This window comes from Drosophila virilis, unplaced genomic scaffold (assembly GCF_030788295.1).
Source record: "Drosophila virilis strain 15010-1051.87 unplaced genomic scaffold, Dvir_AGI_RSII-ME tig00001657, whole genome shotgun sequence".
Classification (NCBI taxonomy): Eukaryota; Metazoa; Arthropoda; class Insecta; order Diptera; family Drosophilidae; genus Drosophila; species Drosophila virilis.
In genome coordinates, this window is record NW_027212852.1 from 457735 (window position 1) to 476285 (window position 18551).

General features: G+C 42.4%; 2 protein-coding genes across 2 annotated transcripts in view; one reads left to right on the top strand and one right to left on the bottom strand.

Moving 5' to 3' along the window:
- The window catches only part of LOC26530795 (dynein axonemal heavy chain 8), a 282231-nt gene extending 281425 nt beyond the window's left edge, over nucleotides 1-806 (top strand). The window contains exon 8 of the mRNA XM_032433316.2: nucleotides 36-806. Within this exon, the coding sequence (XP_032289207.2) occupies nucleotides 36-707 (672 nt within the window). The 3' untranslated portion in view covers nucleotides 708-806. The remainder of the gene's footprint in view (nucleotides 1-35) is intronic.
- Nucleotides 807-4639: 3833 nt separating this feature from the next.
- On the bottom strand, nucleotides 4640-8834 carry LOC138911601 (uncharacterized). Its single transcript, XM_070210979.1, has 5 exons — nucleotides 8664-8834; nucleotides 6976-7521; nucleotides 6436-6723; nucleotides 5778-6295; nucleotides 4640-5669 (listed from the first exon to the last, which is right to left on the bottom strand). Exons 1-5 carry the CDS (start codon nucleotides 8832-8834, stop codon nucleotides 4640-4642), a joined length of 2553 nt encoding a protein of 850 aa, XP_070067080.1.
- Nucleotides 8835-18551: the final 9717 nt, after the last annotated feature.

Sequence of the window (18551 nt, forward strand, 5' to 3'; positions counted from 1 at the left end):
GTAAATACCTTATTTTTAAGACTTTTTCATTCTAGATCATACTTCTTGTGCGTAACACTTTTAAAGATCTCCTACTTGCTGTTGAAGGAACTATTATAATGAGTGAAAACTTAAGAGATGCTCTGGATAATATTTTTAATGCTCGGGTACCAACTGTATTTAAGCGTGGTAGTTGGGTTTCCTCTAGCTTAGGCTTCTGGTTTACCGAACTTATTGACCGCCATACGCAGTTCTACAATTGGTGCTTTGGCTCGCGTCCAGTTGTCTTTTGGATGTCTGGATTTTTTAATCCACAAGGGTTTCTTACGGCTATGCGTCAAGAAGTTGCTCGGGCGCATCAAGGCTGGGCCTTAGATCAAGTAACAATGCATAATGATGCACTGAAAGTTGGTCCAGAGGAATGCAAAAAGCCGCCCAAAGAGGGAGTATTTGTACATGGATTATATGTAGATGGTGCCGGCTGGGATAGACGTACATCGCGCCTTGTGGAATCAACTAATAAAGTTTTATTTACACTTATGCCAGTTGTGCATATCTATGCCATTTACTCAACAGCTGCCAAAAATCCAAAACTTTACACATGTCCTGTCTATAAGAAAATCAATCGCACCGATCTTAATTATATCTGCCCACTGTGGTTGCAATCTAATAAGCCACCAGATCATTGGGTCCTACGTGGCGTTGCTTTGCTATGCGATGTTAAATAAAGAATTATAGTTTATGTTAAACTGTCAATTACAATATATAAAATTATTAAGTATTGAACAAAATAATAAATGTAATTTGAGCTGACTGTGGTTGTCAACTTTCTATTTAAAAGGTGTCGACTTGTTAAATTGAGTAATAAATAAGTAAGTCCTGCCCTTAACCTATACTAGTTAACCGCTATGCATCACATAATTAACGTCGTGATGTTCCTGCCAGCTTACCGGTAAACAAACGAACTTAAATGAACTGCACCAGTCCTCTAGAAAAACCAATGAGTTATTATTCTGTTGTTATTACTGCATTTTCATTCCCTTACAGAGGGTATTCTAAGTTGGCCGTGAAATGTGTTACGCATGGAAGGAGACATCTCCAAAGCCATAAAGTATATATATTCTTGATCAGGATCAACATCCGTCCGTTTGTTTCTATGCGAACTAGTCTCAGTTTAAGGCTATCTTAACCAAACTTTAGAGAAATCCCTCTCTCTTTTGCACGCAGTACATATGTGGGAACAAGCTAGATCGGACCACTAAATTATGTAGCTGCGATAGAAACGATCTATGTTAGGTTGTGATGCCAAAGATAGGGAAGACCTCGTGTTGGCACCGAGACTCGTGCCGGGGCGCGTATTCGGCAGGGACTTCTAGCGTCGAAAGAAACAACTCGATTCAATTCGATTCGTACAAGGCGGTACGATATAATTTAATTCGAACGCTGAAATCTTTCTTATTCTTTCATTATTTAACAGCCTATATTTTACATGATTATGAGACTTACATTCGTGCTCCGCACGCGCTTCTGTTCTCTTTCACTTCTGCTCAGCTGCAAGCACAAAACGAAAATGAACCTCGACAAAATTCAGTTTGTGCAGCTGCGTGCGATCGACTTATCATGTAAAAACTAATTCTAACGGTGCGCTTCCAGTGTAAGCAGCGAGGGCTGCTTACAGAAAAAATGCGAGACACAGTAGGACTTAGTCAACAGCTATTTTCACTTCGCCCCGTAAACTAATTGTTCTAATAAATTTAAACGTATCAAATTATAAAAAAGCAATAGAGCGATTTCGCTCAGTTTCTGAAAATCGAAAGTTGTTTGTAATTATGCTCTTGCAGATCTCTTTCTGGCCACATAAACTAGGAAAAGATGCATTCCTGCCAAGCTATCTCCTCCAAAGAAGTCAAACACGCATACAATCTTTCCTTAAGTCAAAGTTGAAGTAACATGATAGTTGCGATATGCCCAAAGCGCTTACGGCATAACAAAATATACCAATATTTTAGTTGTACGTGCATTTTCAGGCATCTCGGTAATAGTGCTAGCCTGGTTCAGCAAGCCATCAAGAAAAGAGACAAGGCTCGTGCCTAATAGTATCGGTAAGAGCACTCGACCTAGAGGCAATTGCCACAAAATTAATTGTTAGCCCCAATCGAACCAATCAATGATATTATGAAGCAAATCCGCCTTACAAATACAATTTAGAAATGTTTTTTTTTTAATTCGCCTATAACTGAGTCATGGCCTATTGAACCGTTTCATGAAGCGTTGTCAGTTTCCGAACATTCAACTCAATTCATATCAATGTGGCAGAGGAGTCGTATCCCTTACTAGATATTTTAAGAGGCAACAAAGAGGCTGACTGGAATTCAGATTTTTTATGTTACGTTACAGACAAGCTTCCTAATTCTCCTTGAACGTCAGAAATAGTTGCATTAATATCACAATGCGTGGATTAAAAGATCAATAATTCATTAGTGGAATTTGTTCTGAGCTGGAAGATGCAATTAGTGGAGACTGTCAATATAAATGAAAAAAACCAAATTGCTGGAAGCAGATCTAATACATAATTTATCTACCAGACAAGGTAGCTTACTTAATGATGTAACAGTGGTTGCTGTACTAAACACATGTAAAATCTTAGCAATAGAAGTTAAGGATGACATTGAAGTAGCTAAGGAATATCGCATAGTAGCTCGCACGATTGTGATATACCTCCTCTTTTTGGAACGCATATAAAATATCAGTTTTTCAAGCTAATTATTTGACTCTTTTCTCTTTTGTGAGAAGAATAAATTTTGATGTGTGCTTCTTATGGAATTATATATTGATCGTAAGTTAGAGCTGATTACATTTGACCCTGAGATTAATTTATTTTAAAACGCCATTTTATTTAACTGTTTTTTATTCCATATCCTTTCTTCATAGTGTGATACAAAAAAGTTAAGCTTTACCTGAAAAATTATATATAATTATTTAGAAAACTGATGGCTTTAAAGCACGTATATTTGATGCTCCTCGTGCTTATTGGATAATACTATAATACTATACTATGTATAATACTATAACAGACACTAAACTTTATAAGCCTAAATTAAACTATGGCGGCGAAGCCAGGGGAATTCGCTCCCAAAGCAACTGATAACGTTTCATTACGCTCTCACTTCACATTTTAAATTCAATTAATTAAGCAATGTGCGGATCTTGGTGCTTGGGCGCTTCATTAAACAGGTAGCCAAGTTAACATTTGCCTACAAGCCGCGCCGTCATTTTGCCAATCAGGCACTGCGGGGTCGGCAGATTGTCCTCGGTGACGACGACAAACTCTATCACAAAAACGTTGGCCGGCGATGGTGCCGCGCTTGGAGACCTTGCACATACTCCTTCCGCATTGAAGGAGACATCTCCGACCCCATAAAGTAGATATATTCTCGTTCAGCATCAACAGCCGAGTCTCAGTTCTAACGCTATCTATATGAAACTTTGCAGATGTTCTTTCTGTTGCATGCACTATATCATGTAGCTGCCATAGGTACGATCAAAAAATTATTGTCATTACAATCGTCGTTGTCGTTCCCCTATTATACTCAACCACTGTAAATTATTAAGGTGTCCGAGACTAAGTGCTTGTATACTATTGCATAGCAAGCCAGTTGCAGCCCGGTTCTTTTGTCCAAATTATTCAAAACAATTTACATATATAATAAATATATAATGCTAAAAGCCTAGTGCGACTACACAATTTTCTAATAGCATCACCGACCGATGGAGGTGTTTAATTTGCCAGGCCGGCAAGCTGTGTCACAGCTAATTTTGTCATTGACGCTATTAGACTCTACATCTAAGAAGCAGGATGATGTTGTGCCTTGCTTGCGATCAAACGAAAAAACTAAACTATATGCAAAACGACCCAAATTGAACTCCGCAGCAACTTACAAAGAGCAAACATCCTTTGATCTTAAGCTGTAATTATGTTTATTGTCTTTTACTGTTACTGCACGCAGCCGTCGCTGTTATCTCTACCGGTCACTTGACCAACCATCCTCACCCCGTTGGAAGGCAAGGGACTTTCAACATCATCCGGTTTTGGCAGCAATCATAGCTTTCGTACGGCTCTGCGTATGACTCCATTCGCAGTCTAAAGCACTGCAACTCTATATACCCCTTCAGATCCCGAGATCAGCTCTAGAACTCTAGCTAATGGCCACTTCAATGGGCCTTCCTTCCTTAGTCCCTTGAAGTCATCGCCAAGAGTAGCCATTTGCACTGACCGCAGAAACAGATGTATGCCATGATCCACGTGGCTTAAAGTTACCTCGGATTCGATTTACAAACTTGTAAATATAAGCAAAGACGCGTTGCGCTGCAGTACCTTTTATCGGAGTTCGGGCAAGGATTCGACAGATACACAGGAGGCATGCCACTCTTGCCTTTCTTTTCTGAGAAAGCTCGAGCCATGGGCCCATAACGATGACCTGAAAAGCTCACTGGGCAGCGCTACTTGTGAAATTATTACCGCCGGGTTTAATTTAGTGGGAATATGATGCCATTCCATTCCAGTGGCGAGTTCTTGGATGGCTGCGTCCCGATTGGCAACGAAAATATTGAATTTGGAAGCATCATTGCGAATCCAAGCCAAAACTAAAGCAGAGTCTGACTAGCAGTAATAACGACAGTGAAACACATTCAATTGGCAGATTTCGCTGGGAAGCTCAGCCAACAATGCAGCTCCGCAGAGTTTTAGCTTTGGTACAGTGATGGTTTTCACAGGCGCAACACGCGACTTGGAACACAAGATACGTACGCTTGTGTTACCATGGCACTTTGAAACAGTATAGACGCATGCTCCATAAGCGCTCAGGCTGGCATCACAAAATCCGTGAATCTCAACTGTGCTGTCTGATGAGGTTGCACGACGGGGATACTGGAATTGCTGAGTCTGCTCAAAATCAGCGAAGAAGTTGACCCAGGCTGTGCTTAAGTGTACAGGCAAGCTCTCATCCCAGTCCAGTTTTTCTCTCCAGAGATCCAGCATAAAAATTTTTGATTTTGTTATTACAGGACCAACAAGACCAAGGGAGTCGTAAAAACGAGCAGTTGAGGAGAGGATTGATCGTTTTGTCAGTCTCGAGGCTAGCCTCAGTGGAGAAAAAGAAAAAAGAAAACAGTCTGAGACGGGATCCCAAACGAGGCCTAACTTTTTCGTGATATCGCTGCCATCGTTGAACTTAAGCAGCGATTCTCTATCCTCGTCCGATATGCTTTGGAGTACAGTAGCGTAGCCAGAAACTGGTTTTCGCAGCTTAAAGTTGCCCTTGGCGAGAAGTCCAGAAGTTTGCTTCAATATCTCAACTGCTTCCTGAACACAGCCACCACCAGAGATAAGATCATCCACGTAGAAATCCCTTTTAATAATGTCAGCGCCAATAGGAAATGCCTTCTGCTCATCCATGGCCAGTTGGTGCATAGCCCGCACTGAGAGCAACGATGCTGGTTTTGTGCCGTAGGTTACGGTGTCTACTTTGTAAGTCTGTAGCTTCTGGTGCTGAGAATAACGGCACAGGATACCATGAAGATAGGTTCGACTCGTACGCATCGATACATTTTGCATATGTCGCCTATGAGGGCGATTGCGAATGTACGTAAACGCATCAGTATCGAAAACAGTTTCGGTTGGATGGTAGGACCTGCCATCAGTGCATCATTAATTCATCATTCATCATTCACTCCATTCAGTTCATCATTTAGCTGATCCATCAAACACGACCCTTAGCTTGGTTGTAGTACTAGCTTACTTCAGCACGCAGTGATGTGGCAGATAGTATTTGCATTGGCCCAGTGCAGCTAAGCTAACAAGTGACATATGATTTAAGTCAGGATATTCCTTGATAAATGTTGCATACTGGGTTTTCAATGTTGGATTGCGGCCTAGTTTCCTTTCTAAGATAAGGAATCGGCGAAGCGCCTGTTGATAGGAGTCACCCAGCTGATCCAGACTTAGTCGAAGCGGTAAGCGAACTGAATACTCACCATTTGGCCTGAAAGTGTGCCTCGCAGTCACGCTCTCTAGCTCCCACAACCGACGGATTATTTCGTCAATTTGTGCATTCGTCTGCAGATGCGAGTCTACAAGCAGATCTGCATTCATCAAAAATCGCCTAGCCACAAGCGATGACTTTCCTGCGTGTGGAGCACCTCCAGTCGCGACCCAACCAAAGCGAGTCTTTTGCAGTATCGGCAGTCCAGAAGTTAGTTTAATCTGGCCAACGCAGAGCAGATAGAAAAACAGACTACCTCCGATCAACATGTCTTGCTGAGATTTGAAGAATTCAGAATGTTCCATGATGCAGGGTCAAGAGGGAAGCCAGGCTGATTATCGGTGATGGATGGTGCAATTAATGCCGGGATGCATGTGGACACTTCAGACACTCGAGATTGGAAATTGATGTTTACCGAAAAATCATTTGACGAAAACGCTGCATCACCAACGCCAGAGAGGACTGCTGTGGAGTTGAATTTGCGCAGCTGGAGCTGATGAGCAAGACGAGAGGTTATGATGTGCAATTGCGACCCAGACTCGAGCAACGTACGGCAGGGCACCAAGGAGCCAGCGTAATTTTTTACATTGATTACGGCGGTGGCAAGTAGGATGACATCGTGCTTAAGATGCTGGTCGATGGAGAGTGTCGACGATGAAGTTGCCGCCAGGATTTTATGAGATAATAAGTTTCGGCTTGTGAGCTAGAAGTAACACTGTGACTGCATGGGTTGCTACGGGTTGCAACATGCTATGATGTTTTCTCCGACTCTGCAAGTGCTGGAATCACAGACTTTCAGCTGATGTCCCCTTTACAGGCAATGAAGGCACAGCGCAAACCGTTTAACTTCATGAAGGCGCAGCGATGGAGATAATTTTGCGAATTGCACACATTTATATATGGAGTGGCCTACGACTTAACAAAATACACGTGCATATGTTTCATTCTTGGTTACCACAAACGTTCTTCTACCACTGTTGTTCTGGCCCACCTGGGAGCCAGGCGTGTACATTGCCGTCGCGTGATCCGCATTTTCCAGGCTTTGACAACGCTTCTCAATGAAAGCTGTAAGCCGCCCACATGATGGTATGACGTTAGCTTGCGTGGCGCTATCTAGTTTTTGCAACAGTATGTGTACTATGATGCTGCCGGCGATCTGTTCCACACTGCCCATAGATTTTAACGCAAGTAAATGAGAGTTGACCTTATCTGAGAATTCGCTCAGTTGTGTCGTCGCACCCTTATCCACCTTTCTTAAACGCAAATTTTCATTAATATGTGCCTCAAAAACAAGACGCTTGTTATTAAAACGCTTATCAAGCAGTTCTAAGGCGGTGGCATAATTAGCGTTTGACATTTCCAACGAGCGAATTGTATTCAGCGCTGTTCCCTTGAGGCATGACCGTAGATGCTGAAGTTTTTCAATGTTGGTCAAATACGGATCCTTATCAATGACCGTGGTGAACATATTCGAGAAGTCAGACCAGTCCTCCACCAAACTCTGGCAATTTAAGGTGAAGCAATCGAGAGTGGGTTGGAACAACAAAAGTAGAGCGCGGATCATCGGTTGCGGCGAAATTGAAAATGGAGCAACATGGAGTCTGCTGAATCTTGTTTCGATTTCCGCGCTCGCGTTGAAGGGCCTCTCGTAGCCGCCTAATGGTTGACTCAAAGATTGACTGAACGCTCTCTTCAACGCTGGCTTGACTCACATCCAACAAACAATCATAGATTGTTTCAAATTTCGCCTGCAAGTCAGATAACATGCATATGTAATCATGCAGCTCGTAGTCATCAACATCGCCATTTAATAAGCAGATGTCGCCCCATTTTTATTTGCACTTGCACTTTTATCAAACATTGTTACTGTAATAACAAAGTTCACACAGCCGAACTACAATACAAAATTTGCCCGCACAAGTGTTTGTCGAGCAACGATTAACGGCGATTTTTCTACGGCGTCTATGTACAATGACAAACTGAATGCATATGCACAAGCCTGCGGTTAAATACAGTTATTAGAGAGACTTTGTTAAATTGATCAGTTTATGTTGAGGCTCGCAGCACTTAACGAACAACCTTTTGTCAATATGCGCAATGAAATTATAAAATCAAATTATTAAACAAAATGCGAACAGAAGGTAAACGAAAGAGTAATAAAGTCGGGGTCACCAAAATGTGCAGTTACAAGCCTTTTTGCAACTAATTAATTAGCACTGCTTTGTACGCAACAAAACTTGAATTTTTATATTTTGTTTCGAATGTATTTATTTACCGCACAGGGCACATATTATAATTTACGAAATGTTATAATATTGTTCGGCAGTCAACTCGAAATAGTTGTGCCTTGCATGCGATCAAACGAAAAAACTAAACTATATGCAAAACGACCCAAATTGAGCTCCGCAGCAACTTACAAAGAGCAAACATCCTTTGATCTTAAGCTGTAATTATGTTTATTGTCTTTTACTGTTACTGCACGCAGCAGTCGCTGTTATCTCTACCGGTCACTTGACCAACCATCCTCACCCCGTTGGAAGGCAAGGGACTTTCAACATCATCCGGTTTTGGCAGCAATCATAGCTTTCGTACGGCTCTGCGTATGACTCCATTCGCAGTCTAAAGCACTGCAACTCTATATACCCCTTCAGATCCCGAGATCAGCTCTAGAACTCTAGCTAATGGCCACTTCAGCGGCGGTAGGCTCCCATCCTTTACAAGGACGACATCGTTGATGGAGAATCCTGGTTGAGGAGTGCGCAATTTGAAGCGCTGTTGAAGATCCTTGAAGGTAAAGTGCGAGTCAGGATGCATCGTTTTAGTGAAGCATATGATCAGGCTAATGTAGCGTTTCACGGGAGGCCTGTTGCGGACTTGTAGAGGAATGGTCCACAGTAATCAACGCCAGTGACCATAAAAGGATACGATGTGTCGAGACGATCAGTTGGTAGATTTGCCATTATATGCTCTGCCAATTGTGACTTGGCACGAAAACAGATTGTGCATTTGGCAACAATGCTAGAGACTGTTTTACGACCGCCAATGGGCCAATATTTGGCAACAATACCTCGCTGGCGAGGCAATATAATCGGATGTCGCGCTGAGAACAACGGTTAACGATAAATTTTTCTGCTGTCTACCGATGCAGAGTAAGCCGAAGTCGTCAAAGAATGGCGCGAGAGAGGCCATTGAGCTAGACCGTTTGACGGGTCTTCCTTCCTTAGTCCCTTGAAGTCATCGCCAAGAGTAGCCATTTGCACTGACCGCAGAAACAGATGTATGCCATGATCCACGTGGCTTAAAGTTACCTCGGATTCGATTTACAAACTTGTAAATATAAGCAAAGACGCGTTGCGCTGCAGTACCTTTTATCGGAGTTCGGGCAAGGATTCGACAGATACACAGGAGGCATGCCACTCTTGCCTTTCTTTTCTGAGAAAGCTCGAGCCATGGGCCCATAACGATGACCTGAAAAGCTCACTGGGCAGCGCTACTTGTGAAATTATTGCCGCCGGGTTTAATACAGGGCACTTATTATAATTTACGAAATGTTAAAAGATTTATCGGCAGTCAACTCGAAATAGTTGTGCCTTGCTTGCGATCAAACGAAAAACTAAACAACTATATGCAAATCGACCCAAATTGAGCTCCGCTCAAAACGACGGGCAGCGGGCGTCAGTGCAGGAGGCAAGGGGCTGATGAAGAGAGTAGGCAGCAAATTAAAGAGCGCAAACATCATTTGATCTTAAGCTGTAATTATTTTTATTGTCTTCTGCTGTTACTGCACGCAGCCGTTGCTGTTATCTCTACCGGTCACTTGACCAAATGTACCCTGAAAACAACGATTTAGAAGTAAATAAAGTTCCTTAGAGAAACAATCAACAATCAACAAGGAAGACAAAACCGAGAATTGCCCTACGGTTAGTTAATGACGGAAGATTAAGAAGAAGCGGCTTGCTGGAGTAAGATGGCATCCCAAGATAAGGGTCCCAAACAAAAACTTCTAATGCAAAAAGCAGGTTCTGAACAGATTTAATACCATCCTGTATATTGTTATACTGCGGAGACCAGATGCAAGAACAGATGCATTGTTCGAGCGAGCCAATGTATTGAAAATATTGTGCCGTCGACTTAGAAGTGAGCCTATTGCTTGTTGAACAAACGAAGTCTGCCGTTAATGCCATGCTTTACTCGGAAGAGGAGCTATATTTCGATGAAAATGACACCAAATTACGTGATGATGTTGGGAAGAACTCGCGTTCTCGTCAATATTCAGCGTCGTCAATCTAACTTACAAACCAAACCGTAATCTTGGCCAACAGAATCCGCCTGCCCGTGCTCCAAATGGATAGGCGCAATCAAAGGTTGGAGAGCATGCAACATGCCATTTCATACCATATAACCAATAATCAGATGAGCAAATTAAACCATAGGACTAATCACAGCAAAAGAATGCTTGTAGCTGAGACTAACCAAAATGGGTGCAGTTTTTGTGATGCATCTGGTAACGGGATCTACAGATTTAGTAATTTCGGAAATTTGTCTCCATCCCTTTGGCATAAGGAAGTCATGAAACATTGTTATAACTGCCTAAGGAAGGGACACAAGACTCGGACTTGCAGTAGTAGTCATTGGCGTACTCGTGGAAGAAATCATCATACACTCTTGCATTTTGTTGCTTCAAGAGAAGCTAAAGCGTCGACACCACTACATACATCGGCTGATTTGGGCGCTGCCCCTTCGACACACTCACTCTACTATCTCTGTTGCTGTCCAAGGACTTCTGTCTTGTCTTGTGCTCCTGGCCCCAGCAGTGGTACTGGTAATGAACAGTTCTGGTTCCTTGGTTCCCTGTAGCACCTTATTAGACTTAGGCTCTCAGTTGCACATGGTCAAATCCCGTTTCGCACAGAGACATCAGTTAAGAAAAACCAGATCGTCGACAGTTCTCATGGGTCTCGGAGACACAAACGTCTCTACTGAAGGATCAGCTGTTTTTATTCACATGATGTCACAAGACTCAGATTATTCAGGCACCTTTGATGCTCTTGTGACAACAATTACCGATAGTTAGCCCGTCTTCGTCATCAATACATCAGACTGGATATTTCTCTAGAACATAATGTTGGTAGTCCTGCGTTCAACAAACCACAGCTAGTGGATCTCTTAATTGAAGCGAGCCTCTTCTATGAGCTTTAGTCTGTTGGCTAATTACTTTTGCCAGGATTACCTATTCTGCAAAAAACTTGTCTTGGTTGGGTCGTGTCCGATTTGAGAGACCGCGCAGTATCTCGTTGTTGGCTGCCCGCCGCACTCCTGATAGCGAAGCTAGTCAGGTGGACGTCCGTCTGCATGACTTGGAAAGGCGTTCTCGGGAGGTTGAAAGCTTGGAAGAGCCTATAGTAAAGGCCACCAAAGAAGAGGCGGAATGCGAGCAGCATTTTGCCAATAACTTCTCCGCCTACCATCCGGCGAGTATTCAGTGCGGTTGCCTCTGAAGCGGGGTGCAGAGGTTTTAGGAGAGTCTTAGGGCCAGGCTCATCGTCGACTTCTCAGTCTTGAGCAAAAATGGGTCGGAATTCGCATCTGTAGGAGCAGTCGAGGCATTTATCAAAGTGTCTCTGGATCTAAGCCACATGCCGCGAGTTAGTACAGATTTAAGTGGCTTTTGTAAATATATCCTCTCACATCATTACGTTTTAAAGGAAGACAGAACCACAACCAAGTTGCGTGTTTTGGCATTCTCTTAATGATGTGCTGATGGCGTGACCAATCGTTTAACCTAAGTTGTTTCACATTCTGATATGCTTCCGCACATATCCTGTTGCTCTGACAGCTGACACCTGCAAACTGTATCGCTGTGTCCGAGTGACTTCACCTGATAGTTACTTTCAGTGCATCCTGTTGAGGGCATCGCCTCAATTCAATGTTTCCAATCATTTATGATCCCAAATTTTGGCCTCCACACATGATTGTTCACGAGTTAAAGCCTAAAAAGCGTAACCAGCCTGTTACCCTTCCAGTTCCTTCAATACAGGGTACCATTTCGGCCCCAAAAAACTGGCTTCATCTTCTGACCAAATCTTTATTCATTATCAGAATGTTAGAGGACTCATTTCAAAGCTTAAAAATCTCTTCATGGCCAGCACTTCATTTGATTCGGATATAATAGCATTTTCAAATAAAACTCAACCATATCTGATTTTGAGGTTTTATCGTATAACTTTATTTTGTATAGAGGTGGTGGGCTGTTAATTGCCGTTAAAGCCACTCTCCAGTCAGAACTTTTCTGTTTTAGAACGCCTACTGACGCTGAGGTTCTCTCAGTTAAGGTGTTTTTTCCTACAAGGAATATCTATATAACATGCTCTTATGTCCCCCCTTCTTATGATATTCAAATTTCTATGAAACATACTACTTGTATTAAAGAAGTTTCTTCACACGTGCGTGATAATGACCTATTTATGGCGTTGGGTGATTTTAATTTGCCGAACATCTGTTGGTCATTATTCACTGCTGAAAATTATCTAGTGCCCTCAGCACAGCAAGATTTTATAGACTGCATGCTTGATCTTTCGTTGTTTCAAATTGATTCAATTTCTAATCATGTGAATAGAACACTTGACCTTGTATTTGTTAACGACTACCTTATTTCTTATGTGTCTGGGTCCTCCCTTTTTCTCTTCCTGAGGATGTCTATCATCCAACTTTAGAGATTGCAAAGCTAAATTGTAATCCTTTCATTTCGTGCTCATCAGCCAATAAGCTCCGCTATTGCTTTCGCAAAGGAAATTATTCTTTGCTGAATCAGCTTATTTATTCAACCGATTGGTCTTTCTTATATGACTCTTCCTGAGGATGTCTATCATCCTACTTTAGAGATTGCAATGCTCAATTGTAATCCTTTCATTTCGTGCTCATCAGCTAATAAGCCCCGCTGTTGGATTTGCAAAGGGAATTATTCTTTGCTGAATCAGCTTATTTATGCAACCGATTGGTCTTTCTTATATGACTCAGTTGATATAAATGCTGCCATTAATTTTTTTTATTAGATGTGTGTATTCCTAAATACCTTCGATTACTTTTTCAAAACCACCCTGGCTTACTGCCAGATTATCACATCTAAAAAATGTAAAATCTAAATATTTTAAAAAGTTTAAAAAGTTGGTTCGTGTACAGACTTGGCTAAATATTCTATAGCCAAGTCGAACTTCTTTCTTCTTAATTCTCAATGCTATGAGAATTATCTAACTCGTTGTAAAAAGCATTTGCCTAACATCCTAGACAGTTTTAAATTTTCAAGTTTGCCATATTCTTTCTATCTTGGGATGGCAAAAGCTAGCAATGAAACTAATTTTGCTAACCTCTTTGCTAATTTTTTCCAATCAACTTACTCTTCAGTCTGTCCTAATACTAGTTCTTACCCTTTTACTATTTTTTCAGCTAGTTCTATACCGTCTCTCATTATTTCACACTCCTCTCTCCTATAAGCTATAAACTCTTTAAAATCTTATTACTCTCCTGGGCCGGACAATATTCCTAGTTGTCTACTCAAGGAGTGTAGTTCTTCCCTTCTTTATCCATTGCTAAAGCTTTTTAATCTATCCCTTGAAACTTCTGTCTTTCCATCTCATTGGAAAGTATCTTATATCATTCCTCATTACAAGAAAGGTGGTAATATTCAAAATTACAGAGGAATTGCAAAACTGTCCGCTATTCCTAAATTATTTGAAAAAATAATCACTTCGAATTTGCAGCATTTCAGCAAATCAGTTGTTTCCCCTGTTCAACATGAATTCGTAAAGAAGCGTTCAACTACGACCAATCTGCTTGAATTTACTTCCTTGGTAAATGATGCTTTCCTTTCGAAAATGCAAACTGATATCATTTACACTGACTTCAGTAAGGCGTTTGACTCTGTGCACCATGACATTTTACTTTTTTAACTTGACCGAATAGGTTTCCTCTGTCTCAAGGTAGTCAACTTGGACCTTTACTCTTTACTCTTTTTATAAATGATCTCCCCTCTGTTATATCACATGCCCGTGTACTCATGAGTGCGGACGATGTCAAACTTTTTCTATCATACACTTATCCCCTACATCATTCTCGTCTACAGCACGATTTGAACGCTATGCAATTTCGGTGTTCGGCCAATCAATTGCATCTAAATTGTTCAAAGTGTATGTTTATGACATTTAATCGTACTACACCTTATCTTGTCAGTAATACAATCGACAATATCCCTTTGCAACGTATACTATCAGTTGAGGATCTATGCGTTATTTTTGATTCTAAACTCTGTTTCAATCTTCACACAGATAGCATCGTTCATGAGGCAAAGGGTTTACTCTGATTCATTAAACGATGGTCTAAACGATCCATTTATAACAAAACTTCTGTACATCTCTCCTGGTCGCCCAATCCTTGAATACTGCTCTTGCATCTGATCTCCACAGTATAACAATAGCCATGATCGTAATGAATCTGTTCAGAAGCTATTTCTGTTCTTGCCTTACGTTGTTTAAATTGGGACCCCAATCTTCGGTTGCCATCCTACTCCAGCAGACTGCTTCAACCTTCCGTCGTTAACCAACCGTAGGACAATTCTCGGTGTTGTCCTTCTACATAAGTTGATTATTGATACATAGACATAGATTCTCCTATTCTGCTTGGGCGTCTTCAATTCTCTTTTCCGGATAGACCATGCAGAAATTATCGCCCCCATTCCTATCTGCGTGCACAACAGACTACGCTATGCACAATCCTCTTCGCGTGCTATGTAAAAAATTATAATAGTTTGCATCACGTTTTCTCTACCGAACTCACTCTACCCCTAATAAAATCGTTGCTTTCAGGATACCTTCGGGAAATCGCTGATCCACCGGATGATTTCCCATTACGTCTCTGTTTGTCATATCTACTTAACACTCTTTATCTAACTTACATTGCTTTATTTTATTAACAATCTTCTTACTTTCTTTTTTCCTATTTATTGTATTTTTTTTATTAATATAGCAAATAAAGATTATTTTTAATTTTACTTAAGAACACTTTTTTCCTACTTACAACATTCTGCTTAGATGTAGGCTCTAATAACATCACTGACAAAGTTTGCTGGCCGGACTACAATTAAAACACCTCCATCGCTTGGTGATGCTATTTAGAAAATTGTATTCTTTAACTAGGCTTTTAGACTATAATTCTTTTATCTTTTGTATAATCTATTAAATAATGAGGAAGACACTCGTTTTGTCGGCCATTAATAAATCAAAAAAAAAAAAAAAAAAAGGACATCGAAATCTTTAAATTGAATACAGTAACATACGGCACGAATTCGGCATCATTTCAGTCTGTGCGCGCAAAGCACCAACTGGCCTTTGTTGATCGTGATGCACTTCCAATTGGATCGGATGCCATAACGCAGTCATTTTATGTTGACGATTTCACTTCCGGAGCCAACTTAGTTGCTGAAGCCAGAGAGAAAATTCGTCAGACGGCCGGGATATTGACATCTGCGCAAGTCAGTGCTCGACACGTAATCAGCAAAGTCTTACCAATATTTACTGGCAGACCAGAGGGATGGTTGATTTTTATCAGTAATTATGAGGAATCCACAGAGAGATCAGCTATGAGGAAAATCTTATCCGGCTTCACAAAGCTTATGATACCAGTTACAGTGCCGTATAAGCATATTGCGAATGCTGTATACCCGTTTTGAAATAGTATATTCTGCGCTGAAAAAAAAGCTACGAGAGGAGCCAGCATAAAAATCGAAGAAATTTGAACACTGTTATCCGACTGCCGTTAGCTGTTCAAAACTATTGCGCAACGGGGCAAGGGCAATGAGCCCAGTTTACAATATTTTGCATTTGAGTCTAACCGCCGGGTAGTAATTAATAGACCGGTAAATAAAGTGAATATAACGAGGTTAACGAAAGAAATCGCGAGCTCTTGTATTCTCGGGCGGTATTATTATTCCTAACATCGGGGATAGCCGATGTTCACCCTAACCTAGTGCTTGCATGTGGTACGAGGCAATGGTACGGTAGAATAGGTGTCGTGAACATAGAGAGAGAGTGATGGTCATTCACTCCACACTCCACAGCGTGCGCGCGCCAGATGCGACAGCGAGACCACGTCAGCGTCAAAGGGCCGTTAAGGCGTCGCGACATAGGCTGTACGGTGGAAATTCAACTCTCGTGCGGTGAAAAGTTGAATTTGTCAGTACAGCCAGCGCAAGCAATGAGTATGCTTAAAACTAAATAAAACGGAGTAAACTAATTTTGTTTTTTTTTTTTTTTTGGTGGAGTGACCAGCGAAAAAAAAATTTTCATAATAAAATATTAATATTAAAATAAAACCATAAAGAAAATTAATTGAAGGGAATAATAATAATAATTGACAATAATCAGTTAATTATTTTGTCTTATTTTTTTTTAACAATAAATAACATCAATAATATTAATAAAAAGGGAAGCTAACGACCAAAGTGAAGGATGCTCGACGTTTGACAATATTAAGTGCTTTCTTGGTTGTTAACTCTGTGAAATCGACGAGGATCACTTAAGATGATTAAACCTACGGAGCGGAAGTTGTGGACACCGATCCCAAGTTACGGTCGGTGAAGAGTGAAGTTAAACCAAAAAAAAAACTCAGGGTGAGTGGAAAGCCTATCCCTGTTGTGGCCGTCACGGGGGTGGAAGAGGCTCACGGTTCCGAGGAAAATGGAGCTCAACGAGCAACCATGACTAACGTTGGTGTGGACAGGAACCCGATCGAGCCTATTAACATGGGGGACTGCCAGATACGAACACGCCACTCCCGAGGTGCACACAGGAGAAGCAATTCGCTAGGGAATGTCCAAACACACCTGACGTCTTCTGATGCGTATGTGGGAGCCAGGGCAAGAGTACTCAAGATTGTTGTCGCCGCACGGAGGCGGGAAATGGACTACGGCGTCGTCCAGGCCAGTATCGGGTCGGCGCCGACACACACGGGACTCGGAAATAGAACACACACTGAAAGTGGACGGTGTCTAAATCTTCGCTACGGTAGAGATTGGCGGGCGAAAGATGCCGTCTACCTTCGAAACCGGGGCCACTCGTAGCTTCATGGGCAAAGATTGCGTTCTCAGGTGGGCGATTCGAGGAAGAGCGGAGGACGTACAGGCACGCATTAGGCTGGCAGATAGGTCTACCCTCTCAGTAGGGAAAGCCTTGCGGTCAGACATTGGCCTAGCGGGGAAAACAATCAGCATGTTGATGCTAATCATGCCCTCCATGCTAGACCACGTCATCCTAGGGATGGATTTCTTGGGTGCGATGAGAACTGCAATTTGCTGTGGCAATGTGAAGTTGGACCTAGAGAATGAAAAGCGGGAGCATCTGCTCGGCAACAGAGAGTGGATACCAAGAGGGAACCGAAGGAAGGCCTCCCAGGTCATTGTAAGGGGAGCACCTGCTCGGCAACAGAGAGAGGAGACCAAGAAGGAACCGAAGGAAAACGGAGCACCTGCTCGGATCAGAGAGAGGATTCCTCGAGGGAATCGGAGGAAGGCCTCCCAGGTCAGGATGACGGAGCACCTGCCCGGCAACCGATGGAAATAGGAACGAGGAAGTGAGCGTCAAAGAGTCTAAAAGGCGGCGGGTAGAGTTGCAGCGAATGGTCTACGCTGGTCATAGGGGCGACACGGCGGGAACATGCCAGAGAGCTGAAGAATCAGAAGGAACGGTCAGGATCCACACGGACACAGGGGATCAGGAGCGACTGCCAGATTGGAGCGAACATGGAGCTCTATCTGGAGACGCAGAGCGAGCCTAGTATCGGAGTGGCAGAGTGGCCAGCGGGTCTGGATCCGGAACTTAGGACGATCCTGGAGTCGGAACTGGCACTTTTCGAGGGGCTGCAGAGTCTCGCACATCGCAGAGCATCGGATCCGGTTGAAGGATAACAAGCATTTGAAGCAGAGATACTACCCGCAGAATCCGGCCATGTAGAGGGGATCGACGAACAGGTAGATGAGCTGATCAAGGCAGGTGCCATCGAGCCGTTGCGTAGTCCGTAGTAAAGAAGAAGACTAGCGAGTGGCGCTGTGCATTGACTACCCACAGCTCAATGCGCATTCCGTTCCGGATGCTTATACCGTTCCCCGAATCAACCTCATCCTTGCGTCAATTTTAGGATAGCACGACTGCCCCTGTGTTGGGCACTCCGGACTCTTCCGCCAAATTCGTCTTGCAGAATGACGCGAGTACGGCCTCGGCGCAGACGCAGACGATTGAGGGACAGGAGCGAGCCGGAAGTAAGTGAAAGTGAAAGTGAACCTAGAGGGGTACCGTTTCGACGTGATAACGGCTCATCTGGCACTACGTCTGCCAATGCTGTTCGTAGCACCTCCTTTCGTACCCCAGAATTATTATTTTATTATTTTCATATATTCAGCGAAAAGTTAAAGTTCACTTTATATTAGTTGTGCACCTCTAAAACGTTTTCCATTATTGGAAGTAATGAATTTGCTGCTTCCAATAG